General features: G+C 47.7%; 2 protein-coding genes across 2 annotated transcripts in view; one reads left to right on the top strand and one right to left on the bottom strand.

The window, feature by feature from the left end:
• LOC126529197 (BAI1-associated protein 3-like) overlaps positions 1–18,941 on the bottom strand; it is a 515,162-nt gene that overhangs the window by 344,420 nt on the left and 151,801 nt on the right. The gene's annotated exons all lie outside the window — the stretch shown is intronic.
• LOC126529198 (uncharacterized) lies at positions 127–15,884 on the top strand. Its single transcript, XM_050176795.3, has 4 exons — positions 127–564; positions 687–1,303; positions 8,642–8,767; positions 10,699–15,884. The coding sequence occupies exons 2-4, from the start codon at positions 967–969 to the stop codon at positions 10,980–10,982; spliced, it is 747 nt and encodes a 248-aa protein (XP_050032752.1). The 5' UTR covers positions 127–564; positions 687–966; the 3' UTR covers positions 10,983–15,884.

Genomic DNA, 18,941 nt, shown 5'->3' with positions numbered 1-18,941 from the left:
ATGGAGGTTGTCTGGCACGCGCCGATAAGCGGGGTACCCGATTAGGCTAGGCACGAAAACAAGTTGGCTCAAGCGCTGACGAGAACAATATAGATAGATACAAGAAACAACAACGGTCTGCGACACGATTAGCCAGAAGCTGCTTCGGCGTTACGTGAGACGGACGGAAAAGTTTTCGGTACAGATAGAGTCACGTTTTGATATTGAGTTTGCCGTCTAGGGAAAGAGAGAAAGGTGAGAGCGTTTTTCCGAACAGAAGTACCTTCAGTTTTGGAAGCAGACGACGTGCTGTTGTCGTGAGGTTGAAAGCCACAGACAGACGCACACAATCGAGCCAGAAAACGGAAATTCATAGCGCAGTTTTGTTGTATCGTTTCTGCAAAGCCAAGAATATTTCCAGTGAGAAGAGCGACTCCCGGTGTTCAGAACTCATATTAGTTGGGAAAAAGACGTTCATTGAACTTTAGTAGATCGTCCTTTCGAAAGTCAAGGTCCACCGCTATAAACACATATTCGAGCCAAGTTGCAGACGTCGCAGACAGCTCCAACGGAGAAGTTGTACACGTGAGTTTTCGACATTGTTTTCCTTTCTCTAACTTTATTTTACCCGAGTGAATGCGTAAAATCGCAAGATCAACCTTTTCTCAAAGTTAATTGGTTTTTCTTTTCTTTCTTTTCTAATTCAGTTTCAGAGTATTCCAGGGGTCCGGCGCGGGAAAGCACGAGCTGCTGCTAAACAAGTGCAAATAGACAACAACGTTGTCGGTGGAGCAGCCTCCTTTTTTTTTTTTTTCAAAGCACGAAGCGACAAAGAAAAAGAAGTTTGTTCCACACTCGGCGAGAAAAAGCTGAAGTTCGGTACTTGTGCTTTATTAGAAGCTCAACGTCGTCTGCTGCCGTAGTGCACGAGACAAACAGACGTACTCTAACATCAGAGGCCTTCCTAACCTGTTCCTCCACCCGTCGATGCACGCGTACTCTCTGTGGTGGAAACTGCTCGCGGGCAGACGCAGGGCCCCGAGCCAAGCCAAGGCCAAGACGCGCTCCAAGACGAAGACGAGGCGAGCTAAGCGCGAAGACTCCTCCGCGGTGGCCCCTCAAGAGGGACATGGGCCTCATAAGGGCCCCGTTCCCTCCGACGCTCGCGGCGAGAGCGGGGACGGCGTCACCGGAACCGTCCTCGGGGCCGTGGGCGTTCGGAGGCTCAAGACCATGACTTCACGGAGCCGCGTTGGCGGCAAGTACAAGGTCAACAACCAGAACCTGGAGAAGTTCGAGCAGATCCTCTCGAAGATTCCCGAAGGTTCGTACATAGAGGGCCATTGATAGGGCAGAGTCCCATGCCTCCTCCTGCCGAGATTCGCTCGTACTGTATAAGCGTTTCAGCTAAAGCCGTAATGGTACTAGCGCTAATTTATAGATGATAAACGGTCGTCAAATAAGGCACGCCTCAGGCATGGGGCGGTATTCTCGTACGATCCCTTTCGTGGATACCAGAGACAGCGTTTCTTGCGCAGTGCCACCCTGCAGGATTCTCTCAGTGCAGTGCCAGGAACGCGGTCGTCCGTAGACAGCGACACCGCCCGGTGCCAAGCGCGGGACGTTTCACGAAACTAACGGCGAATGCGACAAATCGCACCGGTGCGCACCGGGAGGCGCCAATATACCGTTTCATCCAATCATAGTCGTCCCAGGGCGCCTCGGCGGGCGCGCCGGCGCGATTTTCCGAATTCGCCATAAAGGTATCCCCGAAAGGGATCGTCCGAGAATTCCGCGCCCCGGAAGCCGACATTTCCGCGACGGGATTTTGTCCACGTCAGCGCCTGCGGCGGACTTTATCTCCGCCCTGACGACAATATATAGTCTCCCTGTCGAAACTTTAAAATTGCCCCATGCTGAACCTTTTTCTCGTTCTGATACTGTTCATTCACCACACCATCTCCATCTACCTCTGAAGCTAGGTGTTGTGCAGTACTAGTTTAAGAATCTAACGGGACGAAATGCTGTCGCCAATGCTGTCGCCAATGCTGTCGCCGACGTGACCATGCATATCGTGTGCAGAACGAAACGGCGAGTAAAACACACCCAGGGCATCTACCGCGGCAGTTTAGCAGCTACGACATATTCCTTTACTGAACACGAGGTAGAGGGTTCGATTGCCAGCAACGACGGAAAAAAGCGTTAACGCTCGTTCACCGACTTTTGGGTGTTCGCTAAAGAGCCCCCGTGTATGCAAGATATGCAATTAAACTATGGTCGCATTATGCTCGACAGACTGCCGATCCCGGAGACAGTGGGTAACGCGGGTCACGTTGTCAAGGCAACCACGATAGCACAACGGTCACAGCCTGACACAACAACGAGGTGCTCGCTCATATACGTTCAAATACGTGGAGTTCTGCATAAGTGTGCAGACGAATAAGGCAGCCTCCGCGATGGCCGCATTTCGATGGGGGGCGAAGTGCAAATTTGTGATTTCAGATGTGCAGATTTCCAGATCTGCGAGCGCTTTAAAGAGACACAGGTGGTCGAGGTGAACAAAACGTTCCGGACCCTTTAACTTAGTAGCTCCAGTGTTACATTGGAAATTTAAATCCCACTAATTAAGCAATCAATCAATCGGTGGATCAATAAGTATAAGAGATGCATGTCAGCAACTATTTAAAAGAAAAGGCAGAGTGTAATAAAGGTGCTGCCTGTCCTAGATCAAAATTAGCGGATCCACATGGGTCCTGCTAGTGATTATATTACGAGCAATGCCGGTCGGCCAATAGAAAACAGATCTTACAAACGAAAAAAAAAATTTTTTTTATTAACGGCGTTGTCTGTCTTTTATGAACACAGTTTTGGTTGAACCGCTGTTGACTTCGTCGAGCGAGCGAATTCCATTCACCAGCCACCTACCCCTAAAGAAAGTTGCGACTGTGGAGGAAACGTCTATTGTGTCGATACCCCGCAATACCCACTTCGTTGAATGAGTTATAATAACAAGCCTGAGGTTTAAAACAATGCCGGAGGGTGCACGTCATAGGTACAAACCTCGGGAACGCCGGCGGTCGTGCGGAATGCGGACCATTCTGACGCCGCGCCAACATCACAAGGCGCGGCGCGCTTGACAAGCGGCCTGACAATCGTTATCGGGAGGCTCACGTAGGGGAACACATCTCGCGAAATTGGCGAGTATGCGCATTCCTGTGAGCAGGAGCTGCCGTTCGCCGTCGGATATTGGCTCTCCGAGACAAGCTTGCGCACGGGCTCTCTCGAAATGACGAGGCATTTTCGATTACGGATGATGCCGGGTTTTTTTTTTTTTTTCAAAGGTCGGCAGAAGCTTTTCGGCGGCAATGGAAGTTGCCTGCGAACGCTCCGCTACCTGAGAAGGGGTGAGTGGTGGGGGGGAGCTTGGAGTAGCGAGATCAAGAGCTTAGTGACTTGCAGGATCGGATGACATCGTTTTGGAAAGCGCAGTGCAATTTGAGTTTTCTATTTAAAAGATTTAGTAGAGGGGACTCCGGCTCTATTAGCCCCGAGAACGAACTACAGGGGCGCTGCGAGCGCTGCGAGCGTGACGCCAGGGCACGGACTCGCGCTTGTCGTCTGCTGCAGTTCGGGCGTTGTACGGAAGCTTTCTGCGGTGTTTTCGTTTGTTCGCTCTCGTTCCCTCTGCTTGTATATTTATGGCAGTCGTCTCAAATCTATTCTTGCGACGTCTTCGTTCGCGAAAATTACGCTGAAGGAACGATCAATTCACATAAAACTGCGACATAACACACTTTCGATTTCATGTTCAAGACCATGTCTTTTCCAAATGTGCTACCGATGACAGATTACGCGTCCTCGTTCATCAATCACCGCTTCAGGTGCAGGCTGAATAACTTGCAATGGCAGCAGGTATTGTGGCGCCGTCTGGTGTGCACTCGGCTAATGACGTGCGCGCATTGCGCAACACAGTGCAGGGATGGGTACAGACGGTGCGTACATAGGTAATAAGTCAAACATGACGCAGCATATGACAGCGCACGTACAAAACCGAAACTGAACGGCTATGCAAGCAACCGAAGAGCATGTTACATACACGCGTATGTCATAACAAAACTGGAGGCTTCAAACGACGCGCGAACCATTGCAATTATGACGCTAAACCTGTTATGAGAAGAATAGCATACGCCTGATAACTTGATAGTAATAGTAGCATTAATAATAATGTTGTTTATTGATAATTACAATCAAAACAATAATAATAAATAGTACGCACCTAGCTTGTTTTACCTTGTGTACGTAGCTCCCTCCTCCCTACTGCAATGCCTGAATGGCACTTTGGGCAAGAGAGTAAATAAATAAAAAATTAATAGGCACGTAACGATGCTAGGTGCACACGCCCACTGGCGGATCTACAGCCTAATATTACTTCGCACCTTAATCCACATACAGAATACTTGTATGGGCCATGTCCGCGAAAACTAATGTCTTTCAAGCTCCAAATTTCTTTCTTCGAACTGTAATCATGTGAGGAATTACGTGTCTCGTTGAAAACTGCGATATTGGAAACTGCTGGGCAGAACATGTTGCATATATTATATATATAGATGGTGTTTGTATAATGTAGTAGCTTTCGCCTTTGTCAGTGCTGGAAAAGGCCGTATGTAAATTTATTTTATGTCTAGCTTCACTTTCTGTCGTTAGTGTTAATCGTTTGTCATCGGAGTGATGTGGCCACACGAGCTCCGACAGCACGCACCAACAGCCACCAACAGCACGCATTACGCGGCACGAAAATACCTGCGTTTTTATTCCACACGCAGTGGAATAAAACGAAGCTGAAGTTCACCCATCTCGGAGGCACGTATGACGGACGACAGGTTTCAGACAACACGATTCACAAACCTAGCTGTGCATAACTTGGACGTGAAAAGACAGAAAAGTATAGCTAGAGACATTGGCTAAAGTGTCTAGTGCTCGAGTTAGCACTTTTCGTCCAGATAAAAACGCAGGTATTTTTCGTGCCGCGTAATGCGTGCTGTTCCTATTAAGCGTGTTTCTTAATGTACTTATTGCACACTGCGGATGCACATTCACCGAACATCAGTGCATCGAGTTCGTTGCACTCTTTGGGCAGCTGTGACCTCCGGAAACTGGTGCAAGGCGCGGACATTCTGCAAGAAAGGTTATTCTTTCAGTACAGCGGCTGAATCAATTCTGCAACTACAACATGTCCTCTCTAATGTCATTAAAAGCTTCGTTGTTATTTAATACTCGTGCCGCCATTTTATCGCAGCGATTCTGATGTTCATCATTACTACAAAGCTTGGTCAGTAAAAATTACCATTTTTGTTCTCAGATCCATTATCGTTCCTAATCTGGGACAGCTATCTCAAGAGCATGCAAGTGTGGTAGAGCTACTCAAGGTATCGGAAACATAACAACACGACCTTCGAGATCGAAGCTCTCAATTCTGCTAGCGTGTCGCGCCGAAAGGCTTACCCTCGCGACTTCTGTTATCCGAGACGGAACTTTCCAGAAGCATTCTCGGACGTCGGAGCTGTCAATAAAGCCGATATACAGAGTAACTAAAGCCGCGCGCAACGTGGCGGCGGCGAGCCGCCCATTATCTCTCTGCCGAGATCGTGCCAACGTAAACTGCGCGTTGTGTTCAATTAGGAAGCGATAAGGCCAGAGTCCTCGCGAAACAGAAGGAAAACCCCCGTATTTACCTCGACGGCCCGCGATAAAAGCGGCAGCGGCCCCGACAAGTGGAGTGTTTTTTTCAAATGAGTCCGGTCCCCTCTACGTGACACGTCTCACACTTTCCAAGCTCGAACGACGGGCAACAGCGTTAACTAAACATTGAAGCGTACGATAAGTTGAGCTGCGTTACTAAATTACCTTTCTACGATACCGAGAGAGCCACTCTCACCGTGACCCACACCTGTAGTCCGATGAAAGCAGTGAAAACAAACAAACAAAAAAGCGACGTGGTAGCCTCGTAGCTATGGTGATGCGCTGGTGAGGGCGAAGGTTGAGTTTTCGAAACTGGCCGCGGCAACAGCATGTTCAATGGGAGTGGGGGTGGGGGGGAGGCAAAAAAAAAGAACGCTAGTGTACATAGACTTAACAGGTGCTCGTTATGCGGAACCCCCAGGTGGTGAAAAATTAATCGGGAGTGTCCCACTACAACGTTGCTCATTAAAGGGTCGTGACTTTGACGCGCAAAATCCCAGAAAGGCTTTTTTTTTCCTTATTGTCATCTACATCTCACACCATGATCGGAGGCTTGGTAAGGCCCGAAAAGAGGCGACAAAAAAAAAAAGGAAAAGGCGCGGGTGGCCTCCACGCCGCCTTGAACTTCCCACCCCATCTCACCGTGACGTCACCGATACTGACAAAGTCTATTCGGGCCTATACCAACCCCATGGCCTCCGAGATTACCCCCGCCAGCCGGGGCGGTGATCTCGGAGATCATACCGACCCGCAGCAGTGGCGTATAACAGCCGTGCGCTGCTGTAAGCACGAAGTCCCGGTATCGAATCCCGGTCGCGGAGGCCGCATTTGCATGCGGGCGAAATGCCAAGAAAACGCCCTTGTATATGGCGCAGCGAATGCACGTTAAACAATCCCCACGTGGTCGAAATTAATCCGCAGTCCCCCACTACGGTGTGCTTCATACAGCCATATCGTGGTTGCGGCGCGTAAAAAAATCAAAAAGGAAACAGAATTCTTAACTTTATTCAGGCCTTTACGTAGGTTTCTATAGTCGAAGATGGGCTACATTGTATTCTTAGTGATTCAAAGACTGATCTTAGCAAGTTTCGGGAACATGTATACTGTGCCAGAACACCACCCATGCACCCCCCCCCCCCCCTTCCATACAGACAAAAAAAAGAAAGAAAGTAGAAACATACCGTGAAATACGACGTATTTCGCTGTCGTATCAGCGGAGAGCTGTCGGGCCGAAATTCCAAATATCTTCATTTGTCCTTGGTTTCATTTCACTACTTCCATTGCCTTCTGTTTGTTGCCACAGACTCTTATCCGAAAGTATAACAGACATATTTATGTGCTCCCCTTATACTGTAAAAAAAATGCACCCTCAAAATTCAATGAGGATGAAAATATGTTTAAGTATCATACCCTTAGTCCCCCTTTAGGTCTATGGGGGTCGGTTATAAGACTGACTCACACCGTTATTCGCTTTTAAGTGCGTAAATTATTTTACAGCGCGCCGCATATTACGCAGCGCGTTACAAACAAGGACAATAAAGAGAAACAAATGACACAGGCACGGCGCTAATTCGCAGCAATTTCGTCGAGGGGGGGAAAAAACTCGCGAGCGTTTTCTTATCCGGAGCAGGTCTAGTGCTGCTCGCGTCTCTAAGATCGACTACTCTGCCCTCCTGTTGCCTCCCTGGAATGCAAATTGCTTAGCCGACAGCTCCCCCTGATAGCACACCGACGAAATCTGCCGTCTAATATCTGGTATCGCATGAATAAACTCCTGCATTCTCATTCGTTCGTTCGTTTGCGTTTTTCGTTCACCGTAGCGAGCCACGCAGTATGCGCCAATGGAAGACAAACAGGCGCAAACATATGCAACCTCGGTGCACTTACCGCGTTATATAGTCCGAATACAGCGCTCAACGCGGCCGTTCCTCGCGCTCCTTTTAAACCCGGTTTAATGTATCACGTATGCCACGCTGCATACCGATACTGAAAAAATTTTACTCAAGGACGGAAAGCCTAACACTTAGCATTAGCAGCGTTTTCGATACACTAAAAGAAAGTTTTCAGTTGAGGATAACTAATTACTGTACTAATTCAATTAAGGGAAAATGAGACATCCACCCAATCGTACCAATGGCTACAAAGGAAGCATATACGGGTTCCTCGAAGAAAATATCGTCGAAAAATTCCTTTGTAGCAAGTGCTACGATCGGGTGGATGTCTCATTTCCACTCAATTAATCGCTTCTCTCCACCTCGCGGGTTTCCGCACAACTATTACGCCAAACTGTACTAACTTAGTTATACCCCAAATAACATTTCATTGTTGGTGTTGTTATGTTATGTTATTGTTGTTATGTTGTTGTTGTTGTGTTATTGTAATATATGGGGTTTTACGTGCCAAAACCACTTTCTGGTTATGAGGCACGCCGTAGTGGAGGACTCCGGAAATTTCGACCACCTGGGGTTCTTTAACGTGCACCTAAATCTAAGTACACGGGTGTTTTCGCATTTCGCCCCCATCGTTGTTGTGTTATTGTTGTTGTGTTATTGTTGTTGTGTTATTGTTGTTGTGTTCTTGTTGTTGTTGTGTTCTTGTTCTTGTTGTTGTTGTGTTCTTGTTCTTGTTCTTGTTGTTGTTCTTGTTCTTGTTCTTGTTCTTGTTCTTGTTGTTGTTGTTGTTGTTGTTGTTGTTGTTGTTGTTGTTGTTGTTGTTGTTGTTGTTGTTGTTGTTGTTGTCGTCGTCGTCGTCGTCGTCGATGTCGTCGCCAGACGTGTTTTCCGCGTCCAGAAATAAAGGCGGTGAAGTAGGTCTAGCTTTACGAGATGTGGAACTGTTTTCTGGCGTTAAACGGTCAAGTCTGCACCGTACTATTGATCTCCCCTTACGCTGGCCTTCAACTTTTTTTTCTCTCTATCTGCAGGCGAAAAGACCAAGGCGACGCAGTCCTCGGCTTCGCTGCCAGAGAGGCGTGACGATGCTTGCCGCACTCCCGTTCAGCAGCCCGTCGAGAGGGCCGGCCCGGACATCAGCCCGTCCGCGACAATGGGTGAGCGTGCATCGATCGCTAAACTGGCTCATCGGCACGCGCACAAACTCGCTCCGACTGAACATATATTTTGAAGAAATAAAACGAAGGACACCGACCAACATAGAAGTGCTAAAAAATGAAAAAATCTAAAAGACGTTTCGGCTTCGCTACGGAAGCCTTGTTGTGAACAAGGCTTCCGTAGCGAAGCCGAAACGTCTTTTAGATTTTTTTATTTTTTAGCACTTCTATGTTGGTCGGTGTCCTTCGTTTTATTTCTTCAATGCTTCATCCCGACCAGACGGGCTTCCGTCGAACCCTCGATTTCAACATATATTTTGGCATTACATTCTGCGCGGAACAACACCAACGGTTTCATGGGCCTCGTCTCACCGGCTGCTAGTTTATATGTACAGGGTGTCCCCAACTATCACATGCACCAAGATTTAAAAATATGCAAGGTAATGCATGGTAATAGAACCAAGGTAATGCTGTTTGCCGCCGCTTGCAGATTATTATCATTTTTCTGCAATCCGCCGAATTACATATCTATACTTAATTAATTAATCAACTTCTCATATTATAATCTGATGAAAAGTGTCAATGAGAAAATTGTAGAGTGACATGAAAAACCCTAATACAGCTTTCTGTTGCTCGATACGTGTTACATAATAGTTTTTCCGAGCGTGCAAGAAGCCCGTAAATGAACGCAATATTGTCGTGCGACTTCCCGCTCCAGGCACTTTGCGTGTATTCGCGGGCTTCTTTCGCGTTCGGAAAAACACTTTCATGTAGCACGTATTCAGCAAGAGAAAGCTGTATCGGGAGTTTTTCATGTCGCCCTACAATAATCTCGTTGACATTTTTTATCTAATTATAATATTTGAGAAGTTGAATGATTAATCAGTATTAATTATGTAATTCGGCGTAATGCAGCAAACAATCTGAGTATCTTCATGCGACGGCAATGTTTACGGTTATGTCTAATGATGTTTTCTTTTCTATGTTAGCATAACCGCGTTTAAGTTTGTGCCAATGACATGTGTATTTTGTGACTGATTATGATAAGTGGTTATTTTTATTAGTTGTGTGACTGACACTGCATATATTTCTTTATCTCTTTTGCGTATATCCTCCCCCACTGTAATGCCTGTTAAGGCGCTGTGGGTAATAAAGTAAATAAATAAAATAGATAAACAACATTACTTTGGTTTCGTCCAGCTTCGTGGCATCTACATATACTTAAATTTTGGTGCATGAAAGTTGTGACAGCCTCTACATGCGTTGTTACCGAAATTAAGATTGAAAATGCTTGTCGTGTCACATGTTGCTCTTTATCGTAATCGTCTCTGTTCATTGTCACTGAGGTATCACTATTGACTCTTCTGATCGCATGAATTGCCTTATTGATAGAGCCTACACGTGAGCCATTAAGGGCAGCAGCACTGTAACCTCATAGTTGTTGATAATCTGGCTCCACACAGGATCCACACTAAGTGGAACATATTTGCGAAACTATTCCACTTGCGGAGTGCAACTTACGTAGACCGTTGGCCTCCAAGATCAGGCACCGCGCGCCGGTAGATCTCGGAGGCTATTGTGGAGCGAGAATAAGAGTGCGGTATTTTCCCCGTTCGCAACCATACGTACCAGTCGTTAATAACAACCCACTCGAACCTGTTTTTTGGATCTGAGCAGGATACTGCGGCCCAATTTTTTTTTTATGATTTTTCCCAGAACGACCCTATAGATAGTAAAAGGGGGGCTCAAATTAACGCAATACACACACGAAGGAGACACGACGAGAACACTCATCCGTCTGTGTACGTCATAATTTCCTAATAGCCTACGCCTCTTCTGACAGCTGCGCACCACCGACCAACCAAACAAGAAGCGTTCCCAGTCTTTAATAAACCTCGTCTGTCTCTCGTCTCTCGCTTCACGCATTGTAGGCAGTTCAGTCACGGCCGAGTACGAGCTGTTCTGCAAGGCGTTCCACAGCGAGGCCAAGCAACTGCTGCCCGACGAGGAACAGGAGAAGCCGTCCATGAACCCGATGCGGAAGCTGCTCCAGCAGGCCTCCGAAGCGGCCGCCAAGGGCCTGCAGCTGCAGCGAGTCACCACAGCGGCCGGCACGCCCCCTAACTTGATCTCCGGCAGACTCACGAGGCGCGCCCCGGAAACGTACGCAGCGCCAACAGTGGCGTCGAACGCGTTGGTCGCGACGCTCGCCTGAGTCGGGCGTTGGGAACATAGAGTCTTTCACTATATTACCCAGATAGAAATCTGGCGCTGCTGCGCTGTGGCACGCATGGGAATGCCGGTATATTGTGTATTCGGATTGGCATCGTTCTCGGAGAGCCAGGCAGGCACCGTTCTGTCCATCAGAATGATTAATTTTCTACTAAAAGAGCACGGAAAAAGCTGTTTTAGCGTTATTACTACAGAAAAACATGTTTTGTTGAACTATCAGAACTCGCTGCTGCATGTACAAATTATATGAAACGTAAAAAGTATCAGCGGGCCGCTAAAGTTGGAGGACGGACGACAAGATTCGTGCTCGCTTTGGAACAGTTTGTCGTCTGTTCTTGCTTTTCTTCGCTTGGTTATGCATTTTAGGAGAGTAGAGATGTAATATGCGTGAATGGAAACATTTTATGAAGATCTTACTTTAAGAATGCGTTATTTGTGTCGCCATATCCACGTTTTAGACGAAGCCTCTTACAACACTAGCCAACACAAGCCTAGCAAACGCGTATACCGTCATTCCCATGACGGCACAGGGCTCCTTAGGAAACTCCCATAGACGGTCGCGCCAGGTTTCCCTACAGGTGTTATAGTGAGAAACTCTATGGTTGTGAACGAGGGCCACACTTATAGACGATTAGCGGGCATTGCGTGCGCTGTCGGTGTTGTAGATCTTCGTGTTTAGATGACAGTTCTCACTCGTTCTCGTCACGCTGTCACAGGACTTACACAGGGCGGGGACCGGAAGAAGCAACGAGAAACGCGCGCAAGTTTAACATCTCGTAGCCTCGCATCTGTTTGCTTCATGTGGCGCCGTCTTTCGTGAAATGCCGCAGATCGGTACGAAAGGCGTAGCATGGAGGGGGAGGGGGGAGGGGGGGGGGGGCGGTGGAGGTGCGGTATTCTGTGTGTGCCCACCATGTGTACATGACCGCTTCGTCCGCTGCTCAAGTGCTGATTGGCTGGAGACCCCTGTCTCCTCCTGACGTGTACACCAGCCCAGAGTACCCTCTCCCCTCCCCCCTCCCATTTTCCCAGCATGATGTTTCGAACTAAAATTAGCAGAGGGAGCTCTGACACTGTGAACGTACAGCCACCGTGGGAATTGTCGGCAACATTTGCGTTTGTCTAATCTTGACGCGTTTTGCTTCAAACGACCTGGTGCATGCCCTTACTTATGAAGCGTGGTGTTTCTTTAATTACCTAAAATATTCGAGCAATCGTAATCGAAACGCACGAAATGCCCTGCACGCGTGCACAATCGTAAAGAATTGTTGTAATCCTAAAAAAAGCAATATTTCGTCAAATCAGATCAATTTGCAAAGTCAGAAAGCCTTTCGAAGCCACTATAAGACTACGTTTAGGCCAAATCCATATACTACACACCGCGGCCCACGCTGGCAGACACGCCATGCTTCCGGCTCGCATTGACACTAGCGCCACATTCCCCCCTAGTAATTGTTCTAGGAATATTCTACGCGCAGAAAAGGAACGCCTTTGTCAACGCGTCACATGTCCCCGTCATAACGGGGGAAGAAGTTCGCATGTATAACTTAGCACGTACAACGAGCTTTCTCAGATGTTTCTTTGTGAATTGTGCTTCGCGTTCATTTCGTATTCATATCCGATGTCCCCTGTTTCCCCCTTCTCGAGTGAATGGGTAGCCAAATGGGACTTCGCAGTGCTCGTGAACTTCGCACACCAGTACGTCACACTGCGGAAAGTATAGCGAGAAAACATTGCGACACTGAGACAGTGAAGATTTCTGAAGGCCATTCGAATGATATTCACCTAAAATAACTTGCAGTGCTGACCAATGCAGTTGGCAGCTCGATGAAGAGCCCATGGCCGGCAGTATTCTCAAGACCTTCTCACGCTAGAATTGTTCGGAAGAGAAGCTTCCGGCGCAATCTTCACGCTGAGCGTATTGTTAAACTAATGCGACCGGCACTGGCAAAAAGCAGTTGCGACAGAAAGGCTTCGTTGAATTCGGCCCCAGTGACCCGAGTTCCTCCGCGTCGGCGCGATTACGAAGCACGCAACGGGCGTAGTAGTATATCGCGTAAACAAGCAAAGCGAAATCAAAACTTGTCGGTGACGTCATGTCGCCGGTGACGACATCTCGTGGTATCGCAAAGTTTCGTATTTTCGTACCCTTTTTATGGCTCAGATAAGAAAAAAAAAAATACAGCGAAATTTCACGAGTTATGTGTTGGCTCATTATTGGATGCCAACTAATTTTGTACACTTAAAGCAGTTGTAGTTATGCCTGGAACTGACAAAATCAATAACGCCACGGGAAAAGGCAACGGTCTGTGATTGGCTTACTATAGTGCTGGTATTTCAGTTTCGTCAGTTACGTATCGCAATTTTACCTCGCTCTATGACATACCGAGGCTCCGATTCAAGCAAAACTTGCTCATTTTGCTCTTCCCAGCTATGCTGCCTGAACATATTGAGTCACTTTTCTATCGGCGTCCCTCTGAGCGTAATAAGCCAGTTTGGCAATTGTCGAAGTGCAAAGCAATCGGTCACTAAGTGGTAACCGCTGCGCAGTACTCTTTACCATTCCTCTAGTCGTAAAAAAATAAACGCTTTGTACCTTTTGGTGACGGCTCCTGTTAGGACAGTTACGTTAAGCCAAACGATAGCGTGGCAGCGAGAGGCAAGCTAGCAACAGTGATCATCACCGCATTTTCGCGACACCATCTCCAGATGACAATCATGGCGTCCGGCTGGCTCCTTAGCTGAGTCCGTTTTTTTAATATTCTTATTAGAGAGCTTTAGTGCGTCTGGTATTCCGGCAAGCGCGGGCGGTTTGCCGGATGAGCGGGGGTGTAAACGTGAGCGGCCAGATTGGTGGCGCCAGCTGGCGGCGCAAAGCTCAACCACCTAAACACCGAGCCAATTACTATATTCTTATTTGCTGGGGTGTAAGCTTTCAAAAGCGGCGTAATTATTAACACAATTACGCCGCTGCCGAAAATTTGCACCAGCAACGAAGCAGAATAAGGTATGTTACTGTAATTTTAACTCTGCGTTTGCCTAGTTGAGCTGCACAACACCAGGCGGCTGCACCGCTCCGGCCGCTCAAGTTTACGCCCCCGACCATCCGGTAATCCGCCCGAACCGACCCCGTTTGCCGGAACAGCGGACACGCTAAAAGTCTCTATTGTCAAATATTTTGTATATACGTTCTTACATGGAGTGCACAGAGCATACGAGTTCTCAGGAGCCATTTATATTGTGTTTAGCATGAGACTGTCTCGAATGTTTGTGTATTTATTTTATATTGACGGTGTAGCGCTCAGATGTCGTTCTTTCTTTACGTCGCCTTTCATGTGTTTATGAATAAGTTTAAGTTTCTAAATTAAGTTTCTATTAAGGTCCTCAAGCCAACATGCACCTACAAGAGCAATTGGATGAATTTTTCGTTTCAACATTTTCTGTTCGTATTACCGCAAATATTGTTGCACATGTGTTCACATCGACTTGCTTTAATGAGGTTCCTGTGCCTAGTGGTTGAGCTGCGTATCGAAAGCGCAACTAGTAAACAACACATAACCAACAAAAAGGGCATTCACCACTTATAAGTTTCTATACCGCCTTGTCTTATCGTTTACTATCACACTGCAATATGTCTACTGATGTGTAGCACTCGAACGTCAAGGGTTGTTGTATACAATTGGAGGCCATCACTGATTTATTTGTAATAAATATTGATGTTTTCATATTGTCACAATTACGTGTATGCGAATACAAAGGCGACATGACACTTATTTTGTTGATCTCAATATTTTTCCATCAGTCGCTGCCAGTGTCTTGTACTGAGCTTCGCATTTTTTTTTTGCACTTTGTTACTTTCTAACATTGTAATCAATTCGACAGTTTTCTTTTTTTTTTAGAACTACTTCTGACGGCAAGAGCTGCTGCCAAATGATTATAGGCAACCAGCGGGGCGAGATAAGACAAAGCACTTCGTAAATGTATGCCGGCGCGCATGCGCGGTCACATACAGCCGGCTTCGAACCACGTGTTACCTCCAATTGTCGCCAACGTGTCGCCAACGGGCACCTGTATCGCGCGCTCTAGGCCAGTGTCTTGACTTCCGTACTAATTTTTTTTCTATGTATCTTTGCCGCGAATTCACATTCTATTTTGTCGTATGTGAACGCATTCTTTTCCATGTCGAGGAATTTTCGACAGCTGGCCCTTTGGCAATTTGTTGACCTTCACCGCAATGCACCGACGTAACTCGAAGGGCCCGCATTGCCTCCCCTTCCTCCCCCCCCCCCCCCCCAAAAAAAAACAGATGTTAAAATATCAGCCGAATTTCAGCAACTAACTTTCAATCAGCAACGTCGTCGAGTATAGGTATGTCCTATAAGGCACTTAACGCCGTAGCATCTCTGCTGCGTCAGTGTTTTCGTTCTGAGAAAATGACGGCCTCAACGCAGCGGAGAAGTTACGACAAAGTGCCGTAAATGCGCATGCTATTAGAAGGGCATACCTTCTCTACGTTGCAAGCTGAAACTTTTTCAAACTCGATCGAGTGATGTTTTGAAATGTATTACATTTAAAATACTGCCCAGTGAGTTACATTGAAGTATTGCAGTGAAGTTCAACAGATGGCCAGAAGGGACGTGTCCATAGTTCCTGGGTATAAAAGCTGTCCTCTTAAGTTTAGAGCATATTTTAAACGCTCGAATCTTTTTTTTCTGTTTTCTTTCCTTTTTGTTTGTCGTCGCATCTTTTACCTCGTTTTTGCTTAGTTTTTCTTGTCATTGACGTTATATTTTTTAGTGTCTATTTTCTAGTTCATGTACATGTGCATCCGTATTCAGACCTTAGGGCGATTCCTGGACGCCTTAAATAAAGTTTTATTATTACATTCTTGTTATTATTATTGTAATTATGCGTTGCACCTGTATTTAACCCTAAGCCTAAAAGAGCTATAGGCTACTCGTAACGCCCATACGTGACAATACTACGTCGCCAGAACGCGAGCTTGACGAGCAGTTTTGGAGCACCGGCCTCACAAAAGTGGGCGTAGGAAATGACTTACGTTTCCGTTGACTTCTGTTGTACTCGAGCAACATTCTGCTGAGATGCAACCCAATATCACCCGAAGTATAGCTAAACGAACTTTAAGGTACAGAATATATTCTTTAGTAGAGTACAGTAGATTGTAGCAGACATTACAGTGAAGTATAGAGTGCAAAGCGTACGCATGGTACAGTGTACCTTAGCACTATGACGACTGAAGCAACGAAATAACGACGGCCGCCACAGCAACGACGCGCCACCGACCGTCTCCTCCTCTCTCTCGTCTCTCGCACTCTCGCCACTCACAGCGAGGGCCAATCGGGGCAAGGGCCTCCCGGCTTCGTGGCATCCATGGCCGCCAGCCCTTCCGGCTCGTTCGCCCAGCCCACACCGATCGACGCGCCACCTGGAGGCCAGGAGACGGACAGCGTCAAACTGCTGGCGGAGTTGGCGGGCCTAGAAGAGAAGCCCGACGAACAGAACCGAGACGACGAACCGGCGCCGCCACAGCCAGAGCCCGAGCAGCAGCAAAAGCCGCAGCACTCGCGAGAACCCAACCCCCCGCGTCAGCAAACACAGAAGCACAGCCGCAGATGGAGCGAGAACCCGGTGGGCGCTCCGATATTCATGGCCAGGAAGTTCGCCGAGAAGCTGCGCCGGTCAATGGATGGGGGGACGCCCGCCATGCCGGAGGAGGCCGTGCCTTCGACGTCAGCGTCTCATGGCGGCCATGCACCGGCGCCGCGACGAAAAGGTAGCGCGTCTTCGCAGTCGCACGCACACAAGCAGACGGCCTTCCCGAAGACGTCGGGGGCATCTTCGAAGCAGGCTTCACTGGGACCGGCCGTCCAGAAGCAACAGGTCCCGTCCCCCGCGGCTACGAGCAGGGAGTCCGTAGGGCAGACCGAGTCCGCGCATTCCACTTCCAGCAAGAGACGAAGGAAACGAAAGCGCAAGACCCGGATGCCGACGGAGAACGGGGGATAAGGCGTCGAGAGAAAAAAAGAAAAAAAGAAAGCCTCAGGGACCGGGCCCCGGTCGAGCGTGCCAGAAGGAAAAGTCTTCGGCAGAACTTGCACCTCCAAATAGCTTCCGCACCGCGATCAAATTAGGGGCCACAGCGTTTGCGTTACGGAAGAAACATTCCACGTTGAGCGACAAGCCTTCGCGCTACTTCGTATGCCGCCTGCAGAAAGACCTGCAGAAAGATCAAGCAGAATCGATGCCGCATGGACGTCTGTGGTTCCGGTTAATTAAATGATGGGGTTTTACGTGCCAAAACCACTTTGTGATTATGAGGCACGCCGTAGTGGAGGACTCCGGAAATGTCGACCACCTGGGGTTCTTTAACGTGCACCTAAATCTAAGTACAGGACTCTGTGGTTCCGGTTGAGATCCGCACTACAACGCCTTAACAATATATATATATATATATATATATATATATATATATATATATTGTTAAGGCGTTGTAGTGCGGATATATATATATATATATATATATATATATATATGCTATGAGTCAGGGCTGAAAAAGAGAGCCAGTGCTGCATGGTCGTCTGCCACGGTGAACGATCTACTAGTTCACGCTAACTATTAAATGTTTCAGCATGAACCACAGAAGCACAATAACTGAGGTGCAGTGCCAGCGCTGTAAGGCATGCCTATATTATCAGGCATACGACTTAGTATAGTGCAGAAGATGAACCGATATCAGCTTTTCTGCTTTTGGCTGCTTCTACAGCTTCAAGACGGTCAAGTAATTAGGCGCTACTCTGGCGTATTTACTTGCAGAGACCCTTCAACAAGCTGATCAAGCCCGTTAAGCTTACTGCGACCGTATATATTGAACAGCCATGCCCGTTGCGACACATGTGAATCTTATGATATAGTGTGCGCAGATGTGTCGGCCACATGTCCCCCCCCCCACCTCCTGTGACTAAGTGCCTTACATTCACTGAGGTCTGCCGAATATTGTTAATTTCTGTGAGGAGTCAATGGTTGATGACGAAGAGAAAGTCACATCTAGAAGCAAATAATCTCTATAAAAGAACGACAGAATAGCAGGCAACAGCGGACGCCAATTCACTGAGCAGCGCGACAGTGCAAGGTTCTGGGTAATGTGTAGGCTTATGGTTAGACGAATTAGGGCAAGACATTAGCGTAACAGCTAATATAACAGGTATACGATGAGACCAAGGCTTCGTAATCCGGCTGGCATAAGAGCGCCTTCGTTTTGGATGATTGCGCCGTAATCGCGTTTTCTTCTTTTTTACCAGTGCTGGAAATTTTCGCGCGCTTCAGTGAGGCCGCCACCGCACCTCACCGGTACGGCGTTCCACTGCTGAGTTTGAGGTTCCGGGTTCCTTCGCGGCCGTGGCGGCAACATTCCAATGGGAGCAGAACGCTAAAACGCTCGCGAACCATGCTTGCTTTGGGTGCAAGGTAAAGAACCCCATGTATGGTATGGTTTGGTAAAACTTTAATGAAGTCCTGCAGGTCGTGAGTCTTCACGAAGCGGGCCGCTCCCACGTGGGAACCGGAAGGCCGAGCCTCTCGGCAGCATCGTGGGCCTGCTGGACAGCCCAGAGTTGGTCAGCCAGAAGAGGGCTGCGGAGAACCGCCTCCCATCTGGCCGAGCTGTTAGCGATGATAGAGTGTGACCGGGCACACCGCCAGAGCATGTGGTCTAACGTGGCTATTTCTCCACAATCGTGGCAGCTAGCATTGGTGTAAATATCCGGATAGATTTTATGTAAAAGCGACGGATTGGGATAGGTATTCGTGTGGTCCCATGTGGTCCCCCAATATTCATGGTTCCTTTTTTTTTTTCATTTTTGCACGTAAAACCCCGATATGTTCGCCTTCATAGGAGAACTGTACCCTTCAGATTGGCAAAGCT

Source organism: Dermacentor andersoni, chromosome 8, assembly GCF_023375885.2.
Source record: "Dermacentor andersoni chromosome 8, qqDerAnde1_hic_scaffold, whole genome shotgun sequence".
Lineage (NCBI taxonomy): Eukaryota > Metazoa > Arthropoda > Arachnida > Ixodida > Ixodidae > Dermacentor > Dermacentor andersoni.
This window is presented reverse-complemented; position numbering and strand designations above follow the sequence as displayed.

What these genes read in the sequence shown, in the direction of transcription:
- LOC126529198 (XM_050176795.3), top strand. Translation starts at nt 967, where the DNA reads ATGCACGCGTACTCTCTGTGGTGGAAACTGCTCGCGGGCAGACGCAGG. An exon ending in CCTCTCGAAGATTCCCGAAG is followed by an intron (nt 1,304 to 8,641) that starts GTTCGTACATAG and finishes CTCTATCTGCAG; the next exon opens with GCGAAAAGACCAAGGCGACG. An exon ending in CAGCCCGTCCGCGACAATGG is followed by an intron (nt 8,768 to 10,698) that starts GTGAGCGTGCAT and finishes CACGCATTGTAG; the next exon opens with GCAGTTCAGTCACGGCCGAG.